At 40.2% G+C, this 27,788-nt stretch overlaps 1 protein-coding gene and 1 long non-coding RNA gene across 5 annotated transcripts in view; one reads left to right on the top strand and one right to left on the bottom strand.

Moving 5' to 3' along the window:
- LGR4 (leucine rich repeat containing G protein-coupled receptor 4) overlaps positions 1-27,788 on the top strand; it is a 141,628-nt gene that overhangs the window by 79,454 nt on the left and 34,386 nt on the right. For all 4 annotated transcript variants that reach the window (XM_030560207.1, XM_030560204.1, XM_030560206.1 and 1 more), the window contains 2 exons: positions 12,420-12,491; positions 14,658-14,729. In XM_030560207.1, coding sequence (XP_030416067.1) covers positions 12,420-12,491; positions 14,658-14,729 — 144 coding nt within the window. The remainder of the gene's footprint in view (positions 1-12,419; positions 12,492-14,657; positions 14,730-27,788) is intronic.
- Positions 262-17,968, bottom strand: LOC115650364. Its single transcript, XR_004000073.1, has 4 exons — positions 17,895-17,968; positions 11,745-11,754; positions 9,697-9,703; positions 262-271 (listed from the first exon to the last, which is right to left on the bottom strand). It is a non-coding gene; the product is annotated as an uncharacterized LOC115650364 (long non-coding RNA).

Here is a 27,788-nt window from a genome sequence, read left to right as displayed (position 1 = left end):
TGGTAGTTCTTGCTACATTAAAGGAAGCATAAGATAAGTAAGAGTCTGCAATAAGCCCGTGTGCTCAGTAGGGGAAAGTGGAGGTCCAGAGAGAGAGAACCCCACAGCTACTTATTCAGACTAGCCCAAATGCTTTAAGGCCCTCCTCCTCCTTGCCAAGGATAGTCTTCAGACAGATGGGGGCAGAGCAAAGGAAAGTTCATATTTAGACTGCAGTGTAAAAATAGAAAGTGGAAAGAAAATAGAAAAATTAGCCATTTATTAAAATATGCTCTTTTTCTTCTTGCTTCAAAATCAGTAATGCCTGGGAAGCCCAAAGTGTTTACAGGTGCTGTATCTTACCAGTGTAGCCTACTAGTCACCTATTTTTAAAAGGCATAACACAATATTTTCTTACATGGGTGTAGTTTCTGTTTTGTGCTGGAGGATAAATGACTGAATTGCTATGACAACTTGCTCTGATCATTCACATTGCGTAATCTTTGCTGACTGGTGTGTACTTTGCCATTTAAAAAGGTAGTAGTTTAAGTATTTTCTATGGGCTATCCTCTTAAGGAGGTCTAGCCAAAATATAGATGTCACTTGTGAGTAGAATTTGAATGTGCCTTTTTATAGAGTGAAACATTTGGTTCTTCAAAAGCAACATTCCTTTATTTTAAAACAAAACCAAGCACAATGGGCCAAAATCTGCTCTTGGATAATTTTTCCACTGAGAGGCTGTAGAATCTCCATTAGATGTTTTTAAGAACAGATTAGACAAACACCTGTCAGGAATGGTCTAGGCCAGGGGTCGGCAACCTTTCAGAAGTGCTGTGCCGAGTCTTCATTTAGTCACTCTAATTTAAGGTTTCGCGTGCCAGTAATATATTCTAACATTTTTAGAAGGTCTCTTTCTATACGTGTATAATATATAACTAAACTATTGTTGTATGTAAAGTAAATAAGGTTTTTAAAATGTTTAAGAAGCTTCATTTAAAATTAAATTAAAATGCAGAGCCCCCCGGGCAGTGTGAGTGCCACTGAAAATCAGCACGCATGCCATAGGTTGCCTATCCCTGGTCTAGATAATACTTTGTCCTGTCTTAGTGCAAGGGATTGGACTAGGTCCCTTCTACTCCTACATTTCTATGGTTCTATGATACAAGGACAGAATTTAGCACATTCTCAAGCTTTTCATTGTATAGTCCATTGAAACGCCGTTTTAAATGTCTGAGAACAAGAACAATGAAAGACTTATCTCAGGGATCATTTATTTATAGAAAAATATTAATAACAGAAAAAAGGGGTTCAGAATGAAAAGCGGCCCGCTCAAAACTTGATGATTTATACTGTTATGATTGTGGTACTGGTTATAACCGCATTCCCTTTATATCACTCCTCTCTGTGCCTCGGTTGACACACACATATCATGAGGGGGCCTTCAGGGAGTTGGCTATGGATCCCTGATTTTCTGCACAACCCTGCTGTGGGTTAGAACAGATTAGGAACTGCTTTAATCTACCTCAGATTATTCTAATCCCCAAGGGACCGTTCACCAATTGAAGGAAAGCAGAGGGCAGCACCCTTCAGGCACATCTGCATTTGACAGGAGAATTAAATTCCACTCAAGACAGATGCTGTCCTAGGGCTAAGGGACATCTGCGGCAGTTTTATTAGTGATGAATGGGGCTGATGCCTAGCCCACTAGTAGGACTGCTGTAAAGCAAGTGTTTCTGTGCACAGGTCCAACTGGAGACTGCTGTTGTGGGAGCATGACGCAAAACTCAAGCAGCATGAGGTGGGATGGGGGTGGAGAGACAGTAATAGCAATAATTACATGGTGTCAGAGGTAGTACCCAAAAGGGGGTACATGGAGTCAGCAAAAATGGGAGCACAAGATGGGAGTTGGATGAAGGAACAAAGAAAAGGAATCCGTAGGGGACTTGTGCTGAATTAAGATGCAAGAGATCAGGGAGGTTGCTTTGGGTCTTACTTGCAGAGCTACTTCACAGTCAGAGCTAATACACCAACGTACGTGTTATGGTATCTGTCTGTAAAGCAGCTAGCACAGTCGGGCCCTGATTCCTGACTGGGATCCCTAGATGTGCTGCCAAAATACAGTCAGTGGGAAAAAAAAGACACACTACCTATTAATCTTACAACAAATGGGTGTTGCATTCCTCACCAATATTCCTACTTGCAGCGAGGAATACCAGCTTCCAGTGGGTGATTATGTTTTAAACCTTTAAAAGTGAATTTTGTTTTTTTTTACTTGTAACTCTTTCTAGCTGCATTCCTTCTATTTGAATTCAATGACTCCTATGTATGGTTGGCAGGCAGGAAATTCACACTAACTCGTATGCATTTATATAGCAAACCCGTGACAGATATAGAAAAGCCAACAAGCTATTACAGAGACAAGAGACACAGCTAGGGTGAGAAGCATCCTAGAAAACTGCAGAGAGAAAATTACAGCAAACCTTTGTGCATGAAGATTTTCACAGGGAGAGGAGGAGACCTAATTCTCTGCTCAAATATCTTGAGCCTCACCACCATCTGGGTTGAAAAACAAGAACAGAAGGCTTCCTTGGGGTTCATGTTGCATCCATTCAAGAATAAGAGAGAAGATTGATTGATTGATGTCTTTAATCAGGATGGGTCAAATGTTATTCCTGACAATTCCATTGACTTTGGTAGAATTACACCAGTGGTTTATGTGTCCCAACAGTTCTGTAGCAAGGTTGCCAAACTGTCTCATAATTACGCCATTTAATTTACCAAAAGAGAGAGGACTCAAGACTTTGCAGTCTCCAGAAGTGCTTTGGTTCAGTGTACTCTGTCTGACATCGCACTCTGGGAAGATGATGTCATGGAGGGTATTCCCCAGCCATCGTGAATCATCTTTTCATAATACAAATAAGGTGCATGTGGACTTGAGGTCACTGAATATACCATGTAAAATAATGACTGATACTGGACTCCTACCAACGATGCATTTTATGACTAACAAAAAATGCTGTGCCATCCTACGAAAGATGTCTTCATTTATCTTCCCTACTACTGCCCAAAAATCCAAACCTTTTGGGCAATGGGTCACTTCCTGAATTTGTTCAACTTTGCAGCAATGAGATACTATGAATGACAGAATTATTCTGAGGTGACCAGTCAACCAGCAAGCTTAGATAATCATAACAGAGTGGTTCATGATAGTCTTATAAATGCAAAGATTTTCTCTCCCTCAGTATTTTATTCCTTGGAAGCACTGCCCTGTTTATAGCTCCTAGACACTATGGTAATACAGATAATAATAGGAATGAAAGAGAACATAACATCATTAAGTAGTTAAATGTAAATAGTTTTATTCTTACAACTCTGAGCTGTACAGTCTAATGCAGTAGTTCCTTTTGTGCATATTGTAAGTAGCAGTTCCATCGATGTAGCACCCTCATAGGGTACCTATGATGAACACAGAGGAAGTATATTTTTGTCAGTTGATATGTAGGTATCTTTCCACCAGTCACTTGTATGCCATATACCTGCAGGAGCTAGTGGTGTTAGGGCCATGTCTACACTGCAACAGCACAACTACGGTACTGCAGCTATAGTGCCTATAGTGTGGGTGCTTCCCATGTCAACAGAAGAGGTTTTTCCATCATTGTAGTTTATCTGAGAGGTAGTAGCTAGGTTGACAGAAGAATTCTTCCACCAACCTAGCCATGTCTACTCCAGGAGTTAAGTCAACCTAGCAATGGCACTCAGGATGCAACATTTCTCACAACCCTAAGCGCATAGCCAGGTCAATCTAATTTTTAAGTGTAGACCAAGCCTCTGTAATCTGTATAGTAGTGTTGCTTCCAAAATGGCATGTCTTGACTTGATGATGCAGTACCAGCACATCAGCATTTCTGTGCTCTCAATGCCATTCTTTGAAGTGTTGACGTCTTGCGTCAGTACTCTTGGGAGTGACTTTGATAGCAAGAGATGAGGTTATCAAAATGCCTGGTGTAACCGTGGCACATTACTTCATCCTCAAAAGTATCTTTAAGACCATTGGGAGCAGCCCATGTTGCTAATTAGCTGCATTAAACAGTAGCCACTATCAACTGAATTCTCTGTAGCAAGCAGTCTGCTTGACTTACTAACAGCTTGACTCACAGGAGCTGTCCTTGTCTGTCCATGCCCTTCTCATCAATGGCTGGCCTGGGGACTCTCCTATCCATTTTCTTTTTAAACTTTTTCCCAGGCTTTGGGGGCAGATACTTCCCTGCTAGAGCCTCCAACTTATTCATGCATACAATTTTACTTAAAGTTCCACTTACTTCTGGCCAAGGAGTTATTGGCTGGAGTAATTTTTCTGAACAATGCAAGACACTACTTAGTTCTCACCTCAGGCTGAGTCCTTGCAATGCTGCTACCCCCTCCTGCCTGAGAAGTAAGAGACAGTTAATTAACTTTGTGTCTTATAACATTGGCGAACACTAAAGACTAGACCATTGGGCTAACTCTGTACATCTGTGTTCTTAATAGAATCATTAAGTGTGATATTCTGGAGATTTTGCAAGTGTCTAATTCACTGTATTTTGATGTAAGGCGAACAGACCATGGGACAATGTGTTGAACAGGAAATTCTTCGTTATTCTTTCATAGCGATGTTCCTCAGTAAGTGCATGATTACAGACCTTCCTCCACACGTCAAGATACTTAATTTTTCAGCTCAGAGTGGCACATGAAATAGCCAGACCTGATTTTAAAAAATTGCAGAAAAGGAGAGGTGAAAGCGTATTTAGAGCCAGAAGTGATGACAGCCAGAATAATCTGCAAAATATTTCCAAGGCTGTATGGGGAAGGTAACGTTGTTGAGATTTTTAGCAGCTGTACCATTCCCTGCACTGCTGTTCATGGTATAAATATTTGCATTTAATCAAGACCTTTTAATAGCTGATTTCCTTCTGCTTCATCACTCAGCAGCATAACTGTATTTTTCATCAGTCTTTGCCAAAGAAATTAAGGGCATGCCAAAAAAACAACTCTAGGCTAGATTGTGCATATTAGTGCAGTCCTATGGAAAGGGCATAAACTGTGCTGCCTCAGGAAGAGCCTCACGAACCACTGGACCCTCTGAGAGGCCTGATTCTTCCCAGGGCCCGTCTGTTACCAGGATGGAGGAATTTCCTACAGTCCATTTGAGGGTGTAAGACTGCCCCCCCCATCCCCACCATGGAACCAGCTCGCAATGTTGCCAAGCCTGGCAGGGGGACAATAGAATAGTAGCTCTGCCAAGTGCCCATCCAGTCTGTTTCCTGGGACGTGACATCTAATGCACAACCCCTGCATTCTTCACCTGCCCCCCAAGCACCCACAGCAAAGAGCTAAGTAGCCTTAATGTAATTGCCCTAGGAAAGGACTCCTTACTCCCTTGATTGGCTGTTTTTGGGGCTGGTCACAATCTAGCCCTTGAAGACTGTTCTTGATGAACTAGAGAAAAGAGTTTGATTTCTGTTTTAAACTATAGATATCTAGGGATCAGTCCTTCAAGGTAAGGAGAACTTCCTGTAAGGTGTGGAGTTGTCACTTCCACTGCAGGGAGGAGGCATTCAACACCTTGCAGGACTGGGTAATCATTGTACAGTTTTTACAGCAAAGTGTAGCTCTCACCCTATTTCTTTTAAAGAATTTTCAGGGGTATTAAGCAGTGATGTATTTTTTTTATAATGTAGGAGCCCTGCAGACGTGACCTGAAGTTGATAATTCTGTTGTGTGAAGAAATTTTTGGAGACTCCCTTGTGTGTGATGTCAACATATGATAAAGTGCTCATATTCCTCACCCAATATTCTTCCACTAAATTTTACTTCATTGAAAATCTGTGCAACAGCGAAGATGCGACTTCATATGTTAGTGTTAAGTATGCATACTATATCAAGAGAAAACACACAGAACCCAGCTTTTATGTGCCAGACTTTGTAGCAAGGCACATCTGAAGTACACATATAGTTAGTCAAAAAGCCCATTGGTGGTGCATGTAAAATATTGTTTTTACAATGTAAATATTCTCTACAAACTTCAAATAAAGGCAGGATTAACTGGTATGCTTCAACTATTTTTTGGACCACTTTGTAAAACTAATTTACCTAGCTGATTAGAGCAGGTTTATAATGGTTTTCTACCAACTCCCACTTATGCTGAAGATCCTTACCGCCCCCCCCACCCATCCCAGCAGCCCTGACCTACGTTCCACCCACCTCAGCCCCACCGACCACAGCCCCCAACATCACCCATTTGCCTCCAACATCCAGGAGAAATGCTCTGGACTGGTCTGGCAGCACTATATCCCTGGTTTTGAGACTTCTCTTCTTTGGTAAAGCTCTGATTTTATAAGACAGGAATAGACAGACGCAAATAGATGATAGATGGGCCATGACTATACTACAGAGCCTGTGCGGACGTAGCTATGCTGGCATGGCCCTCTAGTATAGATGCAGCGTATACCAACAAAAACAGGTTTTCCGCCTGCTTAGGAATACCACCTCCATAAACAATGTTAACTATGCCAACAGATGCACTCTTCTGTTGGCATAGCTGAATCTATACTGGGGGTTTTGTCGCTATAGCTATGTCTGCTGTTCATGTGGGTTTTTTTGTTTTTTTTTTAATACCCGCTGTCGGGGGGAAATTTCTGTTTTGACATGAATACCCACATGCCATCTTGAATTGCTGGCAACAACTAGGAATCCATCTTGGCTGCCCTTCTTCCCCCTCTTCAGGTATAGTTTCCCACCTTTTCTACCGAAAAGGCGGTAATCCAAGTAGCTATGTGATATGTCATCTGCCCAGGAACAGCAGGACATATAAGAGCTAGCACGTCAGAAGGACGGGCCTGTCCATCTGAGTGGCTGAGTGCTGGACCACAGCAGCATCGTCTACTCAGGTGCGTAAGCCAGAGCACCATGCCTTAGGGTTGTGGGAGAGTTTAACACACTTGCACACAAGGGTGAGCTGCTAGCTTGCGCACTCTCATCGGGATCTTACTTGCACCTGCGACGACGCAGGGAAGGAGAAAGAAGAATCACCAGCATCAAATAGAGTTATCGCCTACCTGTTGCCTGAGGTCCATCCTTCATCCTATTGAGTCACCTGATTGGTTCCAGACCTGATCTGCGTCTTGAGGATCCAGACACAAGCTGCAAGAAATGGTAGAGACCTTTTAAGTCCTCCATATCCCTCACCTGGGATCCGTCTTAGGGAGGGAGTAAATCCTTTTTGGTCACAGTCAGTATAATTATAGTGCCACCTTTACCTATTTACCTTACTTACCTGTGCTGGGAGTCCTTTATAGCATATCCTGTTTACTTACCTTGTTTAACTGTTGTTGGTCTAATAAACTTATCTGCATTTTACTCCTGCACTCCCTTATTGGTTTTTATTTTGGGCGATCTTAAACCCCGATGATAGATGCGGATAGGGAGACAAATCTCATGACTGGTCTCCGGCCATCCTAAAACCAGTCAACACCCTGACCCAACATAGCTATGCCAATAAAATTTAGAAGTGTAGACTGAGCCTGTTTGTGTGTGTGTTTAATTTAGATTTTAATCTTCTACCAAAAAACCCTGGGGATCGCTCAGTCTATTGATCTTTCATTAACTCCTCCTCCTAACATGTGTTAAGAGTAACATTGAGAATCTGACTTGGGGCTTTTCAGTTATAGCACATATGCAAAACCTTCCCCCCCCCCCTATTCTCTTTGGCTGATTTTGAACTAAACCTTATTCTGTGAAGAAAAATATTCCCATACTGACAGCTGCAGCATGCTGCAGCAGAAGAAAGCTTGTTAAAATGGCGCATAATATTTTAGTCTTAGCTTACTGGGTAACCGTAGTTGGAACCTCCTGATGAGAAGCCATGCTCCCCAAGGCTAGTACACACATGATAAATGTATATTTGGAAAACTGATTAGTACAGCCTTTGCACACTTGGCCAGTTGTATCCTGTTTCCTGGAAGGCTGCCAGACTTAAGCTAAACGGAAATGTAATGGATTGCAGTTTTTCTGTTGGTTGGTTGCAACAGGCTGAATAAGCAGGAGTTGCCTTAAGGTAGACTAAGTATTCCTATTTAAAGTCACGCAAGTATTCCTATTTAAACTTTTGCTTAGTTGTGTCTTGTTTCTAGTGCACAATATGTTGCTTCCGTGACAGTGGATGGGATTGGTGGTGGTCAACTATTTATTTATTTATTTATTTTTTAAAAAAAATATTATAGCAGATGTTTGACCAAATCCCAAAGCAGCCCATTTAGGTAGGGAGCTTAATGTTTTTAGAATCACAACTGTTGCTGTTCATAAACTTGTGTGGAATGGTGGGTTTCTTTTTTTTAAAAATGCTAGATTATCAATGTCAGTAACTGACTGCAGATACAATTTGATGCTATATGTTCAGTTATGTTTCTATTTATTTAAGAGTTTCTGTTTTGATTTAAAAAAACAGTTTGCATTTTCTTTTAATAAATAGCTGTGTTTTGGAGATAACTGGCAAAATACAGGTTCATAAGTACTCATTATACACTTTGCGGGGAGCCAACACATTTTATACATATTTGTTCTCAGTGCATTTTTTTTAGAAAATCATTAAAAAGAAAGACATGCACACTTTTATCAAGAAAAAATTTAAAATCTAAATTTAATACAAACCATTTACGGCAACTAGCGGGAAAATTTAACACTGAACTTGTTTGTTTTTCGTTGTTTGAATTCTAAAAAAATCAAAAATAATGAGATTAAAAAAATACATTAATCAATGCTACATCTTTTTAGGGTTTTTTGGCCTTCTGGTGTCAAAGCCTTTAGACAGCACTTGGGGCATGTTTTCAGTTTTTCTCTGTTACCCGGAGGGCTAGAAACTGATCTTATCAAAAACAAACAAACAAACAAAGCTGAGTGTCTTGTGTATTTACCTGTCTCCAGGAAATGAGGCTTTAAGAATAACACACAGTGACAGTGTGACTTGCCATAAAATTACAAGAGAGTTTTCTCTTGTCTTATACTTGCATTGTAGGCAGTTTGAGGGCAGGGACCATCTTTTTGTTCCATGTTTGCACAGTGCCTAACACAATGAAGTCCTAGTCCATGACTAGGGTTTCTTGGTGCTACGGTAATGCAACTAATAATAAAGAGTTGGCAACACTGCATACTTGTACCTTTGCAGTTAGTTGTTTTATTTGAGAGGGTAGGAAAGAGTAAGGGTTTTTTTGTTTGTTTTTTTTAAAACCTATGTAAAGCATGTACAGCGCCGAGCACAATGGGGCCATGGCCTTGGTTGGGGCTTTTAGGTGCTACTGTAATTTTTAAAAGAAGTAATGTGCCTGAACTATGCATACTAAAATTCCAATCCTGGTAAGTCTTTGTGTACTTGAATAATTCCATTCATTTCGGTGGGGCTTGTTTTCTTGCATGCTTTTTACACTCTTGCTTAAGCCTTTGGAGTATTGGGGTCTACAGCTGCAATTCTTCTGATGGATTCTGACCATGACCACCTAAACCATGTTGTCAGACCTGGGGGGTTTATCCATGCCACCAGAGTCAAATGACATCTGTGGAACAAATTCACAAAAATAATAAACTCCCTTTTTCCTCGGCTTGCTAGTACATAGATACTGGTGTCACTTGCTACACCATCACGTTCCTGTTCACAAAGGACAGGCACTGCTCCATTTGTTTATATACAAAAATACTATTGTTGTCAGGTGGACTGGAAGCTAATTAATATACAGAAGTTTATGATGTCATCCTGTCATAAACAGATAGTTAAGGGTTAATGTCTCTTTTACCTGTAAAGGGTTAAGAAGCTCAGTAAACCTGGCTGAAACCTGAGCAGAGGACCAATGAGGGGACAAGATACTTTCAAATCTTGGTGGAGGGGAGTCTTTTGTTTGTGCTCTTTGTTTTGGAGGTTGTTCGCTTTTGGGACTAAGAGGGACCAGACGTCAATCCAGGCTCTCCAAATCTTTCTGAATCAGTCTCCCATGTTTCAAACTTGTAAGTAATAGCCAGGCAAGGTGTGTTAGTCTTATTTTTGTTTTTTCGACTTGTAAATGTTCCTTTTTTGCTGAGAGGATTTTACCTCTGTTTGCTGTAACTTTGAACCTTAGGCTAGAGGGGTTCCTCTGGGCTATATGAATCTGATTACCCTGTAAAGTATTTTCCATCCTGATTTTACAGAGATGATTTTTACTTTTCTTTCTTTAATTAAAAGCTTTCTTTGTAAGAACCGCATTGATTTTCCTTGTTTTAAGATCCAAGGGGATTGGATCTGGACTCACCAGGGAATTGGTGAAGTCCTTCAAGGCAACCCAAGGAGGGGAAAGTTTTGGGGGGACAGAAAGTGCTCCAGACACTGAAATTCTGGATGGTGGCAGTGTACCAGATCTAAGCTAGTAATTAAGCTTAGAAGTGTTCATGCAGGTCCCCACATTTGTACCCTAAAGTTCAGAGTGGGGAAGGAACCTTGACACATCCATTCAATTGGCAAATTTCCATAGCAGACAAAATTAATGTCTAGGAACATCTGTTACACACAGTGAGAGATTACAGAGATGAGATGAAGTAAATAGTGATTTTGCTACCTTTTTATCACTCTGAGGCTCTAGTGAAGAACATAAGTACAGCCACATTGGGTCAGACCAGTGGTCCACCTAGCCCAGTAAATTGTCTCTGACAGTGCCAGATGTTTCTGAGGGGGTGAACAGAACATGGCAATTTCAAGTGATCTGTCCTCTGTTGTCCAGTGCCAGCTTCTGGCAGTTGGAGGGTTAGGGACAGCTGTAGTAGGGATTGCATTCCTGACCATCTTGACTAGCAGCTATTGATGGACCTATCCTCCATGAACTTATTGAATTCTTTTTGAAACTCAGTTATACTTTTGGCCTTCGTCACATCTCATGGCACTGAGTTCTATAGGTTGACTGAGTATTATGTGAAGAAGTACTTCCGTTTGTTAATTTTAAACCTGCTACCTATTAATCAGGCTGATGGGTTTGTTGCTATTACTGTCATCTCCCTTCTAGAAACAATAGGCTAGTGTTTTCCCCTTGATGCTGGATCAGTTTACAAGTCTCTGAAACAGAGATGAAGATTTAATCTGCTGTTAACTTTTTTTGAAGAAGAGTGAGTGATAGTAGTGAGAAAAAATGATCGTTTTGTACAGATGTTCCCATTGTATGTTTCCATTATATAATCTACACTGGTATCTTCAAATCTCAATTTAGATAATAAAGCAAATAAGGAAGCTAATATTTTGGCTGAAATGATCCTTCACTGTAATGTTCTCATTCTTTGGCAGCTAGGGATTACCAGGTGTTCTGCATTTTATCATCTTTTACCTTAATAAAACATCTAGTGTTGCAAATATTAGGAGCTCAGCAAAGTTAGACCACACAGCAAGTACTGATCTGGCAGTTGGCAAAAGGTTTGAAGAAAATAAAAGGGAAAAAATAAGTATCTGAAATTCTGTTGCTTGAGTGGTTTTTTTCACCTTGTGTTCTGAAGAAACGTCGATACCTCTTATAGTGCTTATTAATGTTAGTTTGTTAATGTGGATTGCATTACTATCTAGGAGAGACTTAGCCCCATTGAAGTCAATCAGAGCTTTGTGATTGACTTCAGTGGACCCAGGCTATTGTCCCGAATCTAGTGGTAAACATCAGAATTTTAAGGTGTTCAGCACAAACCTCTTTCACATCCTTCTATCTAGCAACTAAATATTGCTTCTTGACTGCATAGTTTCTTTAGAATCTGGTGGATAGATTAAAACCATGTGGATAACTGAGTATTCTGTTCACCTAGGCTATGCTGGAAGCCTCAGGAACATACTGATAGCAGTTAACTCATTTTTCAAATCCAAGTTCATAAGAATCTTAACTCATCCGTTGATGTGTTAGTTTTACATTTTCAGTCTGTCCTTTAATTGCTGATTAAATAAGGGGCTGAAGAATGAGGACACCTTGTGATTTTGTTTACAGGATTATGTTTTTGGGATGATATCAGATTTTATTGTTTTTTGAGCCAGGGTGGCTGGGTGGGAATATATAAACATATTCTTAAATTATCATAAAGGAAAATCTCAAATTGGAAAGAGTCTGTTTGAGGGCTCTCTAGTTTCTGAGAACTACTTCTTCATGTGTTGCATTAATCCGATAACTATAGTAAAAGTACGAAGAAAGTATATGATTAAATGGATTGATCACAAATTTAGGTCCAGAGAAGTGATTTTAATGTATTATGCTTTATTGAAAATGTGTAATCGTGAGTGAATGATGATAAATGTGAGAATCGCAGATATGGTATAATCTGATGCAAGCTTTGATGCACTGATGGTTTAATCTATTTGACAGTGGTAAATGTACTGTATTTTCAGAGTCTGAATTATTATTATTACAATTTTTTTCCAGACGACTGGCTGGCAATGACCTTTCTTTTATCCATATGAAGGCCTTGTCTGGGTTGAAAGAACTCAAAATGCTGTAAGTAATCAAATTTTAGAGCCTCACAGCTAGCTGTGTACTTTCTTCTTGCACAGTCAGCATGTTCACTGATAGGCTGGACAGAATCAGAATTTTTTGTTCAGACAGAACAGTAACATGAAAACCTTTACTGCTTTATTTTTTGCATAATCTCTTGGGAGTACTAACCTTGAAAGTGATGTGCATTCAATAATAAAAACAGTTGTCTCCTGGATTAAATTGTAATTATTTAATTTACTGGAGTAATAGTGTTTGACTCCCAGATATGTCTTGTGGTAGAAAAATACTGTTAAACTACAAGGCAGGGCTGCTGGGGTGGGGGCAAGTGGGGCAATTTGCCCCGGGCCCTGCAGGGACCCCCACAAGAATATAGTATTCTATAGCGTTGCAACTTTTTTTATAGAAGGGGCCCACGAAATTGCTTTACCCCAGGCCCCCTGAATCCTCTGGGCAGCCCTGCTACAAGGTGTGTCTTTTTTTTTTGTCCTTCCTCTCTGGCTATCCAACGTTCTCAGGAAAGAATATAACACTGCCAGCGTCGTGCACTCCTGTAACTTAGATTGACCAGTAGAAGGATTTCTAAGTGAGGCAGTAGTAAAGTGCCACTCTCGCTGTGCCCTGTTTGTCCCCAGCAAATGAGAATATCCACTACAGCTGCAGCTCCATAGTTAAGGCTGAAACTAGCTTCCTGTTATAAACCAGATTTTAAAAAAGAAACACATCTCTGTCCTGAAATTTTAGCACTTGGATAATGGAGTGTATTTACACAAAGACCAGCCCAATAGAGCAGGGATACAAAGAGGCTGAGGGAAGGCCCCGAGGGGTAGAAGGAAAATCTTCAGTGAGGAAAGAAGCATAGGCCCAGGAGGGAGGACTGAGAAACTCATCATCTGCAATACTGCTACAGGAGGTTTGGTAGGTGAATGCAGGGAAGGTACTCAAAATCAGGCCCTTTAAGGTATGTCAAGCACAGGTGCTGGCACTTTTCAGTGTGCCGGCGGTGCTTGATCCCTGGCTCTGTCCCAGGCCCTGCCCCCACTCCACGCCTTCCCCCTGCAAGGCCCTGCCCCTCTTCTTCCTGCCCTGTTCCACCCCCTCCCCTGAGTGTGCCACTCTCCTCCCCCCCTGCACCCTCCATTTTTTCCCTGTGGGTGCTCTAGTCCCGGAGTCCCCATGGAGTCAGTGCCTATGATCTCAAACTGTGCACCCAACGTTTTTGTTAATTCTTACAAAATTTAAACCGAAGTATATTAGTTGACTGTTAATGTACTTGCATAGTTACACTTGCACAAACAGTCTATTGACCCATTTCATAACAGCAAACAGATCAACCATTAAAATGCTGTTGATAAAAAATATTCTTAATCACAACCAAAATGTTGTCTTATAAGAGAACTTACCGATCTGATACGACTTAATGTAGCCTGTCACTACCTTTCTTTAGAAATCTCTCTATAAGATCAACAATGAACATCCCACAGTACAGTTCCATTATAAAACAAAATGGAGGGGCAAAGATAGTGTGGGAGAGGCTATAGAGAGTGGGGAAGGGTTATATGGCAGTAGAGAACAGGCTGGATTTCTAATAATTCCTTGCAGACTCTCTACCATTTTGTATTTTTTTTTCTGACATTATTCAGTAAGATTTCTGTGTGGTGGAGTGTTTCGTACTGTGAATATGCCCAGAAACTTTTTATAGTCAGCACACTATGCAAATGCAATTATTAAAATAAATTATACTTTGGTGCCATTTTTTCTAGAAATAGAGGAATCAGTAGAAACAACCATGAAAATGCAAGCACTGGTAAATAATAAAATGCCATTTATTGGAGCAAATTGAGTCCCAATGTAAATTGTTGCAGCTCCCAATGAAGTCAAGGGGAATTGCAGCAGTTTATATCAGAGATGATTTTGGCCCATTATATTCAAGAAATCCGACCCATTGATGTAGATTGTTTCATTTAATGCAGTGATTGTATAAGGAGCTGAAATAAGACATTTTCACTATTATTTTAACATTATAATTGAGTAGTTTGTCTTGAGAATTCCAAAATGCTTTTTCTTTTACAAAAAGTCCACTAACAAGAAATATGATCTCTTATGTCAAATAGAAGATACTTTAAATATTATTGTGAAAATCTTTCACTAACAAAGATTCTTCTACAGAACCCTACAGAACAATCAGCTGAAGACTGTACCTAAAGAGGCCATTAGAGGACTAAGTGGTTTACAATCCTTGTAAGTGTTTTTTTTTTGTTTTGTTCCTCTTTCTCCTCCATATATATATATATATATAATCTTCCACTCCCGACTCCACAACTCTATATACATTTCTGCTGCATTCTAGAATACATTGAAATGCAATGATTTATGTAAAATAATGCTTGTGGGCTTAATCTGTTAATTTGAAGTGGAGCAGAAATGTCAATCAAACGTAGAAAGGAATTTTGCATTGTTATCTATGAAAAGAATAATTTCATAAACCCATCCATAAGAGGGAATGTAAATACACTGCAGATATGGAAGGTTCACACTGGATCGTCCAGCATGTCCTAAGGTATTTAAACAACTTAAAGAATTGTGCAGAAGTGTGTGAGTCTTTCATGGTTGGGGAGGAGGGCATTTTGATCAGATCTTGATCGTCAATTGCAGCTCTGTACGAGGTGAATGTTTGTTTTCCTTTTTGTATACTGCATGGGTTTTTCCTCTCCTCTGCCTATCTACTTTCTGTTCTTCACATGCCAGTCCTGGTTTCTGCACAAAGGTCCTCTCAACTCCAACTCTGCAGTTAGCTGTGGAGCACCAGTTACAAGTTTTGCACAGTTGCTTCCCCACTCCATAAGCAGGAATCTTGGGCACTGCAGTCTCATAGTTGTGATCCTGTGGTCTGTGCTCTGTTATACCCCTGCCTTTTTCCCCCCTTTTCTGGAAACCAAAAGAAACTGCCCCAGACAGTCTAAGGATTGGCTACAGCATGCGCTACTGTGGAGCAGTGGGCTACAGCATGAAAGTGTGTGGCATTGAGTTATGCAGCTTCTCTGCACCTCCCGCCTGCTGTTCTGCTGCTTCTTGGATGCTATGCACACGAAAGATGGTTGGGGTTGTGGGGGGCAGATCTTGAGCACAGCAGAATAAAACACAGGCATTTCTCAACAACCGGTGGCGAGAGTTGGTCCATGGATCATCCAGCCTTTGTGGATCCAAGAGTAGCACTGATAATATGCTATCCTCCGTCCCTATCAGTTATGGGACCTTTTCTTGATACATGCGAGAGAACCACTTTAGAGAAGATTATACTTCAGTGTATGTTATCTGTCTGAATTTAAAAGGACTCCAGGGATGCCTCATGCTAAGAAGAAAACACTTCAAATGATGCTTCATTGTGGTGATGTCCACCTTATCAAGTAAAAATATCTTCTTTCTTGGCATAAGTATTCTGCTGGTGTTGCAAAAGAGATTATATCCATTAATATTCTCATGGTCTGGAATCTATACCTTTGATCTGTAGTGAATATACTTTTGTTTTCAAGTACATACAGCACTTCTGATTAAACAGTCCTCTAAACCTTAGATTATTTAATCCAGCAGTTGATGGTTTTGATAACAATTTCTGATTAAAAGGAAAGAAGAAAAACCAAGGCAATGGTAGTGAATGAACAAATTTAATCCAGAGTCATTCTTTATAATGTGTTTATTAAATTAAATGAATTAAGTGAAAGTCACCCTAGCAGCTGCATTGGGGATAGATGAGCTGTAGGTGATGTGAATGTTGGAGAGTTTGAAGAGGACACTAACAAAAAAAATAACCTATTTTTTTCCCTTTTCAGATCCCAAGTTGAGTTTACAGGACTATCAGTAAATTTATTAAGCATTTGGATGTCATTGGGCATAAATGTTGGAACCCCACAATGACATGTTAGCAGTCACTTTTTTCAGTCTATTTTGTTCTCTAGAGAGATGGATTCAATTTTGATTTGTGTTTCACTCCATAACCAAGAGGACATCTGTCCACAATACAAACACTACAACTTCTTACAATTGGCAGCCACTTGATATCAACATTGTGGTGATGTTTTAGTTTGAGACAGGTGCATTGGTAGATGTGTATGTGGAAAAACATGTAAGAGAAATCATGCTGGGCCTTAGATATAGTATCTCCTTCATGGATATTAAAGTTTCCATTTATAATAAAATAACAATAAATTACAGATTGATCCTGCAAACCCTCAACTCAGAGTTCACAGTGATTTCGAAGGGGCACTTCATGTGTAGGGGTTGCATGATTGGGCACATAATTTCCATGTCAGAAAATGTAGGAACATTGATACGAGTGTGCTTCTATATTAAAATGACCTTTGACATAGGAATTTGCCCTAAAAAATAAAAGAAGTACCTAAGGTCCCTCAGCTGGGATCATCTTTGTATCCAACAGATAGCTGTTTTCATGATGCATGCTAGAAAACTGCTGCTGACTTTTATTTATTTATATAATCTCCATTCAGAAACTGCAAGCTTAAACATTAATTAATGGGTTGTCTCTTGGCAATTCCCCAACTTGCTGTGAAGGAAGCTTTAAGGGAGATTTTTTCTTGGTGAAGACACAAATGATTCTTCCCTTAAAATTTCAGAATATATTGATAACCATTTGGTTTGCAGGTCCTGCATTGCTGTATAGCCTTTGTTTTATTGCACGGAGATGCAGACTGCATAGACAGTTGCCACATTGTATGTATTCATGATTCCCGTAAATGTACCTGGTTTGAAATAAAATAATTACAGAAGCTTTGCAATTCTTAATGTTTGCATGATAGCTGGACAGTAGCCAGTGTGGTTCTGAATACACAATAGCAACTCTATATTTTCTGTTGATATTGGCTATTTTCCCAAGCCTCTCTTCCTGAGGAAAGCTAGAATATAGTCATTATTTATGAAGAGTACAGTTTACCAAAATGAAGGGTTACAGTGAATGGAAACCCGCTTTTCAACACCTCAGGAGGCTTTATCTGCAATTATGTGTTTTCACATTGCAAGATGCAGTGATGTATTTGAGCAGACACATGTCTCACACAAGGAAACTACCAAGACGAAATGCACCATTTTTCTTATCCAAATTATATCTGGTGTTGCTAGAGCAAGATCCTGGCAAATGTGGAGCCCAGTTAATGAAATTGGTTCTATTGCTTTTTAACTTAATGCCAAATATTAACAGTATATGCTTGTCACTTATAATGTTTGGCATCTGTAGTTTACACAAGTAGAGAAGTGACCTTGTTCCCATCTGAGATTAGGAAATGGATACTGTCATAAACATACAGCTAAGAGTTAATTCCTCTTTTACCTGGAAAGGATTAAGAAGCTCATATAACCTAGCTGACACCTGACCAGAAGGACCAATAAGGGGACAAGATAATCAGTAGTATATATAAAGGTGCATGTGTCTTATTAATTCTGTTTTCTCCTAAAGTTCTAGAAAGAAATCACAGCCAGTGTGGTCCAGCACTGTCATAAACATACAGCTAAGGGTTAATTCCTCTTTTACCTGTAAAGGGTTAAGAAGCTCACATAACCTAGCTGATACCTGACCAGAAGGACCAATAAGGGGACAAGATACTTTAAAAATCTGGAAGGGGGAAAAAGTCTTTTATTTGTGGCTGTGTGGGCTTTTGCCGGAGACAGAGAAAGAAGGAGCCATCCCGCTCCTATGCAGTAGTGAGTATTTAGAGAAGAATGGTTAGATTACTTTTATTTTCTTGTTTGTGAGTTCTTTTGCAAATAAGGAGGAGGATACATTTGGGTTCTTTGTGTAACTTTAAAGTTTTGCCCAGAGGGAAATCCTCTGTGTTTTTAATCTGTTTGTATGTAAGATTCTATCATTCTACTCTCACAGAGGTACTTTCACCTTTTTTCTTTAATTAAAATTCTTCTTTTAAGAACCTGATTGATTTTTCATTGTTTTAAGATTCAAGGGTTTGGATCTGTGTTCACCAGGACTAAGTGGTGAGGGGACATTCTCAAGCCTTCCCAGGGAAAGGGGGTGTAAGGGCTTGGGGAGGATTATTCTCAAGTCTACCCAGGAAACAGGGTGTAGGGGTTTGGGGGGAAATCATTCTCAAGCCTGCCCAGAAAAGGGGGGTTAGGGACTTAGTAGATATTTGGGGAAAGACAGAGTTCCAAGTGGCTTTCCCTAAATATTTAGTTAACTCTCTTGGTGGTGGCAGTGTACTGTTAACCTAAGCTGGTAAAAATAAGCTTAGGGAGTCTTTCATGCGGGTCCCCACATCTATACCCTAAAGTTCAGAGTGGGGAGGGAACCTTGACAGATGCGGAGAAGTTAGACTTGCCCAAGGTCACAAAAGGAGTCAGTGGAGGTGCCAGAGATAGAAACCGAAGGAGAGTCTCTCTCCTACTCTGACCCATATGCACAGCTCCAGCAGCTTACAGTGGCTGTGGGGGACCAATGGAGAATTGCCTGGTGTGAGGCCTGCACAGAGCCACCGTAGGCAGCCCAGCATGCCCACCTTACAAGCCAAAGCATCAGAGGCATGTTGGGACAGGAGGGTGGGTATCTCTATAGCACTTGCTGATTTTGGGGCTGTAATACAAATTGTAGGGAATCCTTGGGATGCTGCTGTAAATTAGAGCAACCCATGGACTACTCTGATTTATGCCAAAGGCCATGGCACCCCCAGCTAGTCCAAAATCTAAAGCAACTTTTACCAACTCTCTTCCTGGGTTGGAGTCATAGTAGAGGATTTCTCCTCAGGTCTCCTGACTGTGTTGAAACCCCGACATGCTAAAACTATATGATGAACCATGATATGCCTCATTTATGTATGCAAAATAGAGTAATATTTTTATCCAAAGACTTTATAATGTTTTATAAAGTTGTATTACCCTATTATTCCACACAGAAGTGAAGTGAAGGGCTTGGCTCAGTAGGCCAGCAGGGAATAGAAACCCAGACTTTGCTTAACTCCAACCTGTTCTAAAAATCCCAGACAACATTAACAGATCATTTTCCTGAGGAAAATTAAACTGGCCATCTTTAATGTTGTGAGCAGAACATTAAAGTTCTCAAATATTTCAGTATTTTTTAAAAAGCATTACGTAGAAGCTCCTGCTTCATTGTTTTGCATGAAGTTATTTGTAGTGGAAAAGTTCAGGTGTGCTAAGTGGAGGGACAAGAGGCATGTTCAAGTTGTGCTAACAGAACTACTCTTGTACTAGAACACCATTTGTCCTTAAGTTACAGGAAAAGAGCTGTCTGCATATGCAGCTCACAGTCCCTGCAACCTCACTCCTGCTGCTTTCTGGTTCTGCCATCTTTCCCTCAACATCCTAACTTTCAACTCTATAAACACTGTGGCTGAGATTCTGAGAAGCTGCCTAAAGTATCTGGACACTTAGTTCCCATTCATTTTAATGGAATTTGGGTGTCTAAATCCATGAGTCGGCTCTGAAAATCTTAGCCAGTAGCTATCAGAGAAAAAAGTGCATTGTACTGATGTATTGCAGTTATGCAAAGTCAGGAACTACTGTTATTCTTCCGACCGTAATAGACTCCTTCTGTGGCCTTCCCCTCTATGTATGTGCATAAGTATAGTATTCTATAGTAGCTGAAAGCACTGCAATGTGCTATAGCTCATAAAGGATTTTTGCTGATTGTCTCTCTAACATTTTTACATATTAAGTTAGTGAGAAGTGTGAAAAAAATTCAATTGTGTGTTTCTTTAAACTTAAATCACTTTTTTAAATGCCATCATTTCCTGGCTTACTTCCTGTTGAAGTGACACATTCCACTATCCTTACTCACATTGGATAGTACCTTATTCCAGGTTGTCCCAATGACTCATGGATATAAGGTGACAGAATCTGTCCCCAAAAATCTGCTTTAAAAGACCAGCAGTGTAAAAATGTTCCATCATAAACAGAGAATTATGACTTGTCAGGTACAAGCAGCAGGAAGATTGGGTAGGGAAATGTGTGGTTGGGGGTGTTTTATGTTTAAATATCCAACGTAATAGAGGAAGCCCAGTAAATTGCTTTCTGAAGTAAATGAATCCCTATCTCCTCTTGGCTCCTCCATCTGGAATGAAAATACATCTTTTAAATCAAAAACTTAAATTCCAAAATATCAGTGATAGGAAACAACCTCTCATGTAGTGACTACAATGTCATTACTCATAATTCACTGTGTTGGTGACTTAAGCAAGCCAAAGTTGAAATGTTCCTTGTATTACTATGTAATCATACTGTAGTCTCTGCTGCCATGCCCAGTTGTCATTTTCACTGGCTTTTTTATTAAGAAGAGTAGATTTGTTTGCATTAAAACATTTTTAAGAGGTGAAGTTTAATGCAGTCTGTTTGTTATTAAAGATTGCTTTGCTCACTATAAATATATAATTTACACACATGTATACACACACAGACATGCACACAAAATATTTTCACTGTCTTGAGTCTATACAACAAACTTCTGCTGGCATAGGTAGGTTGGTCAAGGGGCAATGAAGTATAATTCCTGACGTATATAACCATGCTGGCAAAATCCCTCAGTGTAGATGTGACTATACCATCAAAACTATTCTTTTAGCAGTAGCTTATTTTGCTCCAGGCTGGAATAAGCTATACTTACACAAGTGTGGTAGGAACACTGTGCCATTCATTATAGTAAGGCTATAGTGGCACAGCAGTTCTAGTGGAGGCCTGTTTCAAGTTGCTGTGACACAAGACTAGACTAATGCATTATTTTGTAAATTATCTTTATAAATTAATTTTTTGATTAGGTTGGGAGGAATAAAACCCTCATGCATCCATATGTGAGGGAGAACTGCAGAGATACAAAATCAGTGTAACCTAAACTGCTACCAGTTTGGAACTGCTTGCGAGGGGGATGGCTAAACTGATAAAATGGGATAACCTGTTTGCGGTGAATCATTCTAGCTTAATGGATGCTCTGGATAAAAAAGGCTGGTAGTGTTCTTGCTGTGGGTAATAGAGCTAGGTTCTGGTTAATTTGTCTACTCTGACAAAATGCATGCTGCTACTCGCAAGTGTCTTTTGGTAGACTTCACTAGACTTGACAGTTTAAGAGGGAACATCCTGAAAATGAAGATCTGAAAAGCAGGAGTAAAACTGGTGTTTTACTAATTGTATTGTTAATTTTACTGTAACGATTCTGGATCAAAGACTTTTGAATACAAAATTACTGCTTTATCTCTCGCGATCATCGGATGGATATAAAGAATGATGGATTTAAGGGATATATCAGTGAGTACCAATAATTATTTTAAGGTAATCAGCGTCACTGTTTGATGCAGTCCTTTTTTTTTTAACTAACTAATCTGGGGAGATTTTTCCCCCTGAAGTTTTCATTCTATTCTGTTGTTTCTCCACTGTTACTGAAGGGTTAAAGATGATCTGCTCATAAGTGTAAATGAATATTTAAACTGGAATTGTACTACAGGTCTATAAGCAAGGTGGTGGGGAACAGAGAGTATTCAGCATGTTTATACTTTTTAACCTGCAAAAGAAATACAAGTTAAGATACGCTGAATTTGCTTCTTCACCTCTGCATTTGTTAAGAATAGTAAATGTTTGAGTGCTCTTTTGAGCTGTGTGCTAAAGGAAATAAATGATAATTTAATATGCAGCTGTTTAAATGTACTCCTTCATGGACTTTACAGAATTGTTGAGTGAGGAGAGACTTGTTTTCCATACAGTGTGTACCTTCAGAGCCGGTTTCACTTGAATGTGAGTTCTGGGGTGTTTTTTAGCTTCAGGAATCCCTTCAAATTTTGTACCTTATCTACTAATTGGGTTTACTTGAGGAATTGCATTCTAAATGTTTGAGCTAAGAATCAGTGAGTGAGTGATTTAGAAACTGAATGCGCCAGCATCTTTTTTTTTTTTTTAAACTGACTAATGGAAGAAAGTTGATTCTGTTCACCTCCCATTTCAGCAATAGTCATTCCGACTGGCCTATCAATTGGTTTATGGTTCTATTTTCAAGGTATGCAGGTGAAAGATTAACACCAAACACAACTCCAACATATCGAGATAACTTGCCACAAATTTTAAATGTGTAAGATGGTGTTATTCAGAAATCATACATATGGGAAAAACACCTGGCAAACCAAACTTATCTATTGAATAAATTAGTTTATGAAACACTTGGATATTTGCTGAAACCTCCACACTTTGAGTGGAGCAAATCCATGTATTTGTGTCCCTTAGTACTTGAGATAGCTGCTAGATGTAGTGAGCAAATGGTACTTGTGAAGTTATTTTATTAAAGTATTTTTTAAAAGTGCTTTTTCTTAACACAGTGGATTTCGTTGTCCTACATTCTAACAGAATTTCCATTGTATCCAGGCTTAACAGTACTTCTCTTTGAAAATCTAAAATCTACTCCAGAGTTGTTTGAGTTATTTTTCCTTGTGGTTTTTGAAGTAGCACTTGAAAGGAACAAAGTTCATTACTGATTGCAATTGACCAAAAGTAGTTTAACAAGTGTACACTCAGTAGTGATTGCCTTCTATTAATATCAACATTTAACTTTCCCTGTTAGTATAATACTGTTACATTTCCATAACCATGTAAACTGAAGAATGAGGAGGAAGTAGTGTGATTGAAAACACTACCTGGAACGGAAAACAGCAGCTCCTTGTGTTTTTTGACAGCTTAGTTCGAAACAAAGCCATGAATTTCTTCCCTCATAAAGGAAACAACACAAACAAAATGTGTGTGAGGGAGGGGTTTGGCCAGTGGCTGGGAATACATTTGTCACTAACATTACCAAAATCGTGCTTATGAGATTTCTGATCTGTTGGCCATCTTGGCCTGATGGATTTTGCTAGGAGTATGTGGCCCGGATCTGTTAAAGGAGATCTGAAGAAATGGCTGGCTTACCAACCAGGGCCTGCTTTTATTACTGTGGGCCATCTGATTGATTGCCCTTTAAGAGATAAGACAGAGCTGGCAAATACCAGTTACAGGTTGGATGGAGACTTGCTCAGTGCTGGAAGGGAGACTACAGAACTGGAGGAAGACTTGGATTTTGTGTTTTCCCCCATGCTATGCTTTGTGCCCATTCCTCCTGTCTTTCTTTACAATTGTCCCTCAGTTTTTCACCTCCTTCCAGTCCTGCTGGCATTATGCATACCTGCAAACTGCCCTCCTGTGCCTCTCAGTCAGTCACTCCAATTTTTAGTGCTGGCTGCTCTGACAATCACCCAGGCTTGCAGCTGTGAGCTGAGCATCAGTCAGGGGGTGGGAGGAATACAAATTAAACTGAGCATGAAGCTCTCCTTTTGTGAGTGCATAACTCCTCCTTCCTGTCATGTTTCAGAAGTTAGTGAAGGAAAGAAACAGGCTGAGGAAACAACACCGAATGGACTAGGCAGGCAGTGGAAGGCTCACAGGCTGCTACAGGAAGAAATAGGCCTATCCCAGGGCATCACCATTTGGACAGATGACCAAGGGGCTTTAACCTGTTGAGCTCCTCCCTGGCTCAATGCTCCTCAGAACTCTCAGCTGGAGATCATTAGTGTTGGAATGCTCTTACTGTGTGACCCTTCAGTGTGTGCTTAATGTGTGTTATAGTAATCTGCTGTTGTTACAGCTTTATTGGGGGAACTGCTAATTCTTGTGTGGTTATATTTAGATAGGGCTTGGTCTACACTACCTACCTACTTCGATATAACTACATCGCTCGGGGATATGAAAAATCCACACCCCGACTGACGTGGTTATACCGACCCTAGCCTCCCGTGTAGCCATGCTATGTCAGCAGGAGACCTCTTTCCCGTCGGCTTAAAGCATCTTCCCCAGACGGCTACAGTAACTGTGCTGATGTAAACTTGTAGTGTAGACCTGCCCATAATGGTTTATACTCTATCATTGTATGTCTCAAAAAGCCACTGTCTTATCAAGCTGTCGGTGCTGACTGTGAGGAGCCTTTTACTGTAGGGTTGGTTTCTAAGGCTGCAATTGTGGAAGGTTGGCTTGTTCCAAAGGAACTGTAAAGCAACCTCATGGTGCTTTGCTTTACGTTTTGTTGGGCTCCCTGTGCAACAGAAAGCCACTGCATTCGCCTCTTTATTTAAAGGTTATCTGCATTTGTACTAAGGGTTGTTTCCTGTTGTATTCAGGAAAGTTGTGGTCCATGTGTCATGTTTATCTCAGAATTGTGTTGCACCCTCCATGATTGGTGCATCCTCAGCAGATTGTATTTGAGAGTCTTATTAAGCAACTTAAATGTGTTTGATTCAAAATCATAACTTGGCAGGCGGCAGCTGCAATAAAAAGATCATTCAAACCCACCAGCTTGGTCTCTACTTTTGAGAGAGTAAGAAATATCTGGAAAGGAAAACAGCAGCTCATTTTGTTTTTTGACTGCTTAGTTCTGAACAAAGCCTGTTTGGTAGTTGAAAGCTGTTCAGCTTACAGGTTTGTTTTATCTGTTAAATCTAATTTTAATGTTGTGCTCTTATGAGAACTACAGACACCTGGGTTTCTCTCGTACTCTCTCTCATTCCCTCCCTCCCTCCCCATCTGTGTGGTTTGAGCTTATGTGAGAATGGAACCTGACAGGTAATAATAGTAAAGCTGACAGCTCAGCAAATAAACTCTGAATTTATAGACTAAAATTTAAAGTAGGCCTCTCGCAAGCCAATGCCTATAGGGAAGCTGGAATTGGAGTAGCTTCTAAAAGATTAAGGAATTTAAGCTTATGCTGCAAGCTGTAATTTAAACAACATGAAGTTTTATCTTTAACGCTTTAATGGACAAAAAATACAATTGTTGTAAACCTATAATCCAGTGAGGAATATTGGCCCCCTTCTGCTACTTAGTGTTAGTAAACCTTTCCCTATTCCACTTTCCAAAAAGCAAAAATACTGGCTTTTGTCTTTAGCAAGAATATTATATGATAGGTACCAAATATTTAAGGTGTTGTTTTTTTAAATTTTTTTCTTTTCAGTTTGTCCTTAAGATATACCAACATTTATAGTACAGGTTAATAAAAAAAAAAAGCATGTTCAGATTCAACAGCTGCATTATAGCCCTGCTTGAGAGTGCCAACATACTTTAGGTAAGAATTAGTCATTTGAAGGGGAGAAAAATAGATTTAGACTAAATTGTGGCATACAAGATCTCAGTCTGGGAAACAAAAAGTAGCACAACTATTAAAATCTAGTTAAGTTCTGAGTGCCAAATATAAACAATAAACAAATATAAAATGAAAACAGAATGTAACACTTCGGGGCCTGTCTATACTAGGAACTCGCATCAGTATAACTGCATCTCTCAGGGGTGTCAAAAATCCACAAATCTGAGAGATGTAGCTATGCTGACCTGACCACTGGCATTAGACAGTGCTATGTCGAAGAATTCTTCTGTCCACCTAGCTAGCATCTCTCGGGTACGTGGATTACCTATGTCAATGGGAGAAGCTCTCCGGTTGGCATAGGTGATGTCTACACTAAGTGGTGCAGCTGCAGCTTGATCCATCATTTTATATAACCATAAAAATATCCAGATTGGTTCTTTAATATCACTTTACAAAGTGTGTGTTAAGGCATAGGTTTATCCCTAATACTATAAAAATGAATTTCTGTGAAAACTCTAGGCGTAGAACTTACATTTCCAAAGTGTTTTGTCAGTCAGCCCGTTGGACCTCTGAAAAACCTAGGGTAGTGATGCTCCGTGTTAAAGAAATGAAAATCACTTTTTAACTGGAGAGTTGCTGAAGAGGCACAAAATAATCATAGAAGAATGTTCTGACACTGATTTGCTGACATCATGACCTTGCATCAATACTTAAGGCTGTTAACACCATATCAACATCACGTGTGAACATGACACAAGGATTATTTTTCTTACTCTCTATGACTCCATAACACATTTCCCATGTCACCATTCACACAGGGCCGGCGCTACCATTTAGGCAGCCTAGGCAATCACCTAGGGCGCCAGGATTATTGAAGGGGTGGCATTTTGCTGGAGGGGGCGGCAGGCGGCTCCGGTCGACCTGCCGCAGGCATGCCTGTAGGCGGTCGGCTGCTCCCGCAGCTCCAGTGGACCTCCCGCAGGCATGTCTGCGGCAGCTCCAACGGAGCCACGGACCAACCGACCCTCCGCAGGAATGCCTGTGGCAGCTCCACCGGAACCGCGGGATCAGCACGGGGGGCAGCGAAATGGCCGTGTGCCTAGGGCGTGAGAAACCCTGGCGCCGGTCCTGCATTCACAGCCTTCTATGAGAGAAAATTGAGGGAGGTATTTTCCTTCTGCTTTCTCCCTTCAAAATTTGTGGCTTCAAGGGACTAGTCAGAACCATTTTTTTCTTGCTTGGGGCCTAGAACAGTCATTTGTGGCTTGAGCGCTAGGGGTTGAACATCACTGATATGGGAATAGTAAAATACTCAAACTAGTGGCTGATCCCATTTGGAGCTAAGGTGCTAAGCCTTGCAGGAGTCTCAGAACAGTTTCTGAACATAGATTCATAGAAGCGTAGGGGTGGAAGGGGCCTCGAAAGGTCACCTCATCCAGTCCCCCCTCCCCGTACCGAGATGGATCAGGTAAACCTAGAGCATCCCTGACAGGTCTTTGCCCAACCTGTTTCTAAAAACCTCCAATGATGGGGATTCCACAGCCTCCCTTGGAAGCTTGTTCCAGACCTTAACTACCTTACAGTTAGAAACATTTTCCTAATATCTGACCTACATCTCCCTTGCTGCAGATTAAGCCCAATGCCATCCATGTTATGATAGAACTTAGTGGAGTGAACTAGGGATGAAGTATTGGTCATCTTTTACTCTGTATTTCAGTGCTGTAGTTGGCTTACATCATAACCGTAACATTGTGTGGCTCCTCCTTTTTTCAGCCCTTTAGCTGTAGAGTTGATAGTTCACTGAGACATTTCATAATTGAATATGCCTGAGCATATGTAACTTGGTGAACATATTTAGAAAAGAGACATTGAAAATACGCACCTCCCTGCAGCAGAAACAGGAGAGCTGTCGATAAGTAATCACAAGGACCGAGAGGAATGTGTCTTAAAAGTATGTTGATTTACAAAACAAAACAAAGGCATTTATTGAAGAAATGAGCTGGAGATGTATATTCCATTGGAAAAATAATTCTTTTGATCTTCAGGGACGTGTGTGACTTTAGGAGGAGGAGAAAGACGCAGGTAATTTCTAGTTGATTTTTTTTCCCCCTAAGGCAGCCATAGGCTTTTTTTTTATCACCAGACGTTTAATTTCTCTGAAACGGTCTAGTCTCAACGCAGGCTAA

Source organism: Gopherus evgoodei, chromosome 4 (assembly GCF_007399415.2).
Source record: "Gopherus evgoodei ecotype Sinaloan lineage chromosome 4, rGopEvg1_v1.p, whole genome shotgun sequence".
Taxonomy (NCBI): domain Eukaryota; kingdom Metazoa; phylum Chordata; order Testudines; family Testudinidae; genus Gopherus; species Gopherus evgoodei.
The sequence above is the reverse complement of the archived record's forward strand: the minus strand, read 5'-3'. Positions and strand labels throughout refer to the sequence as shown.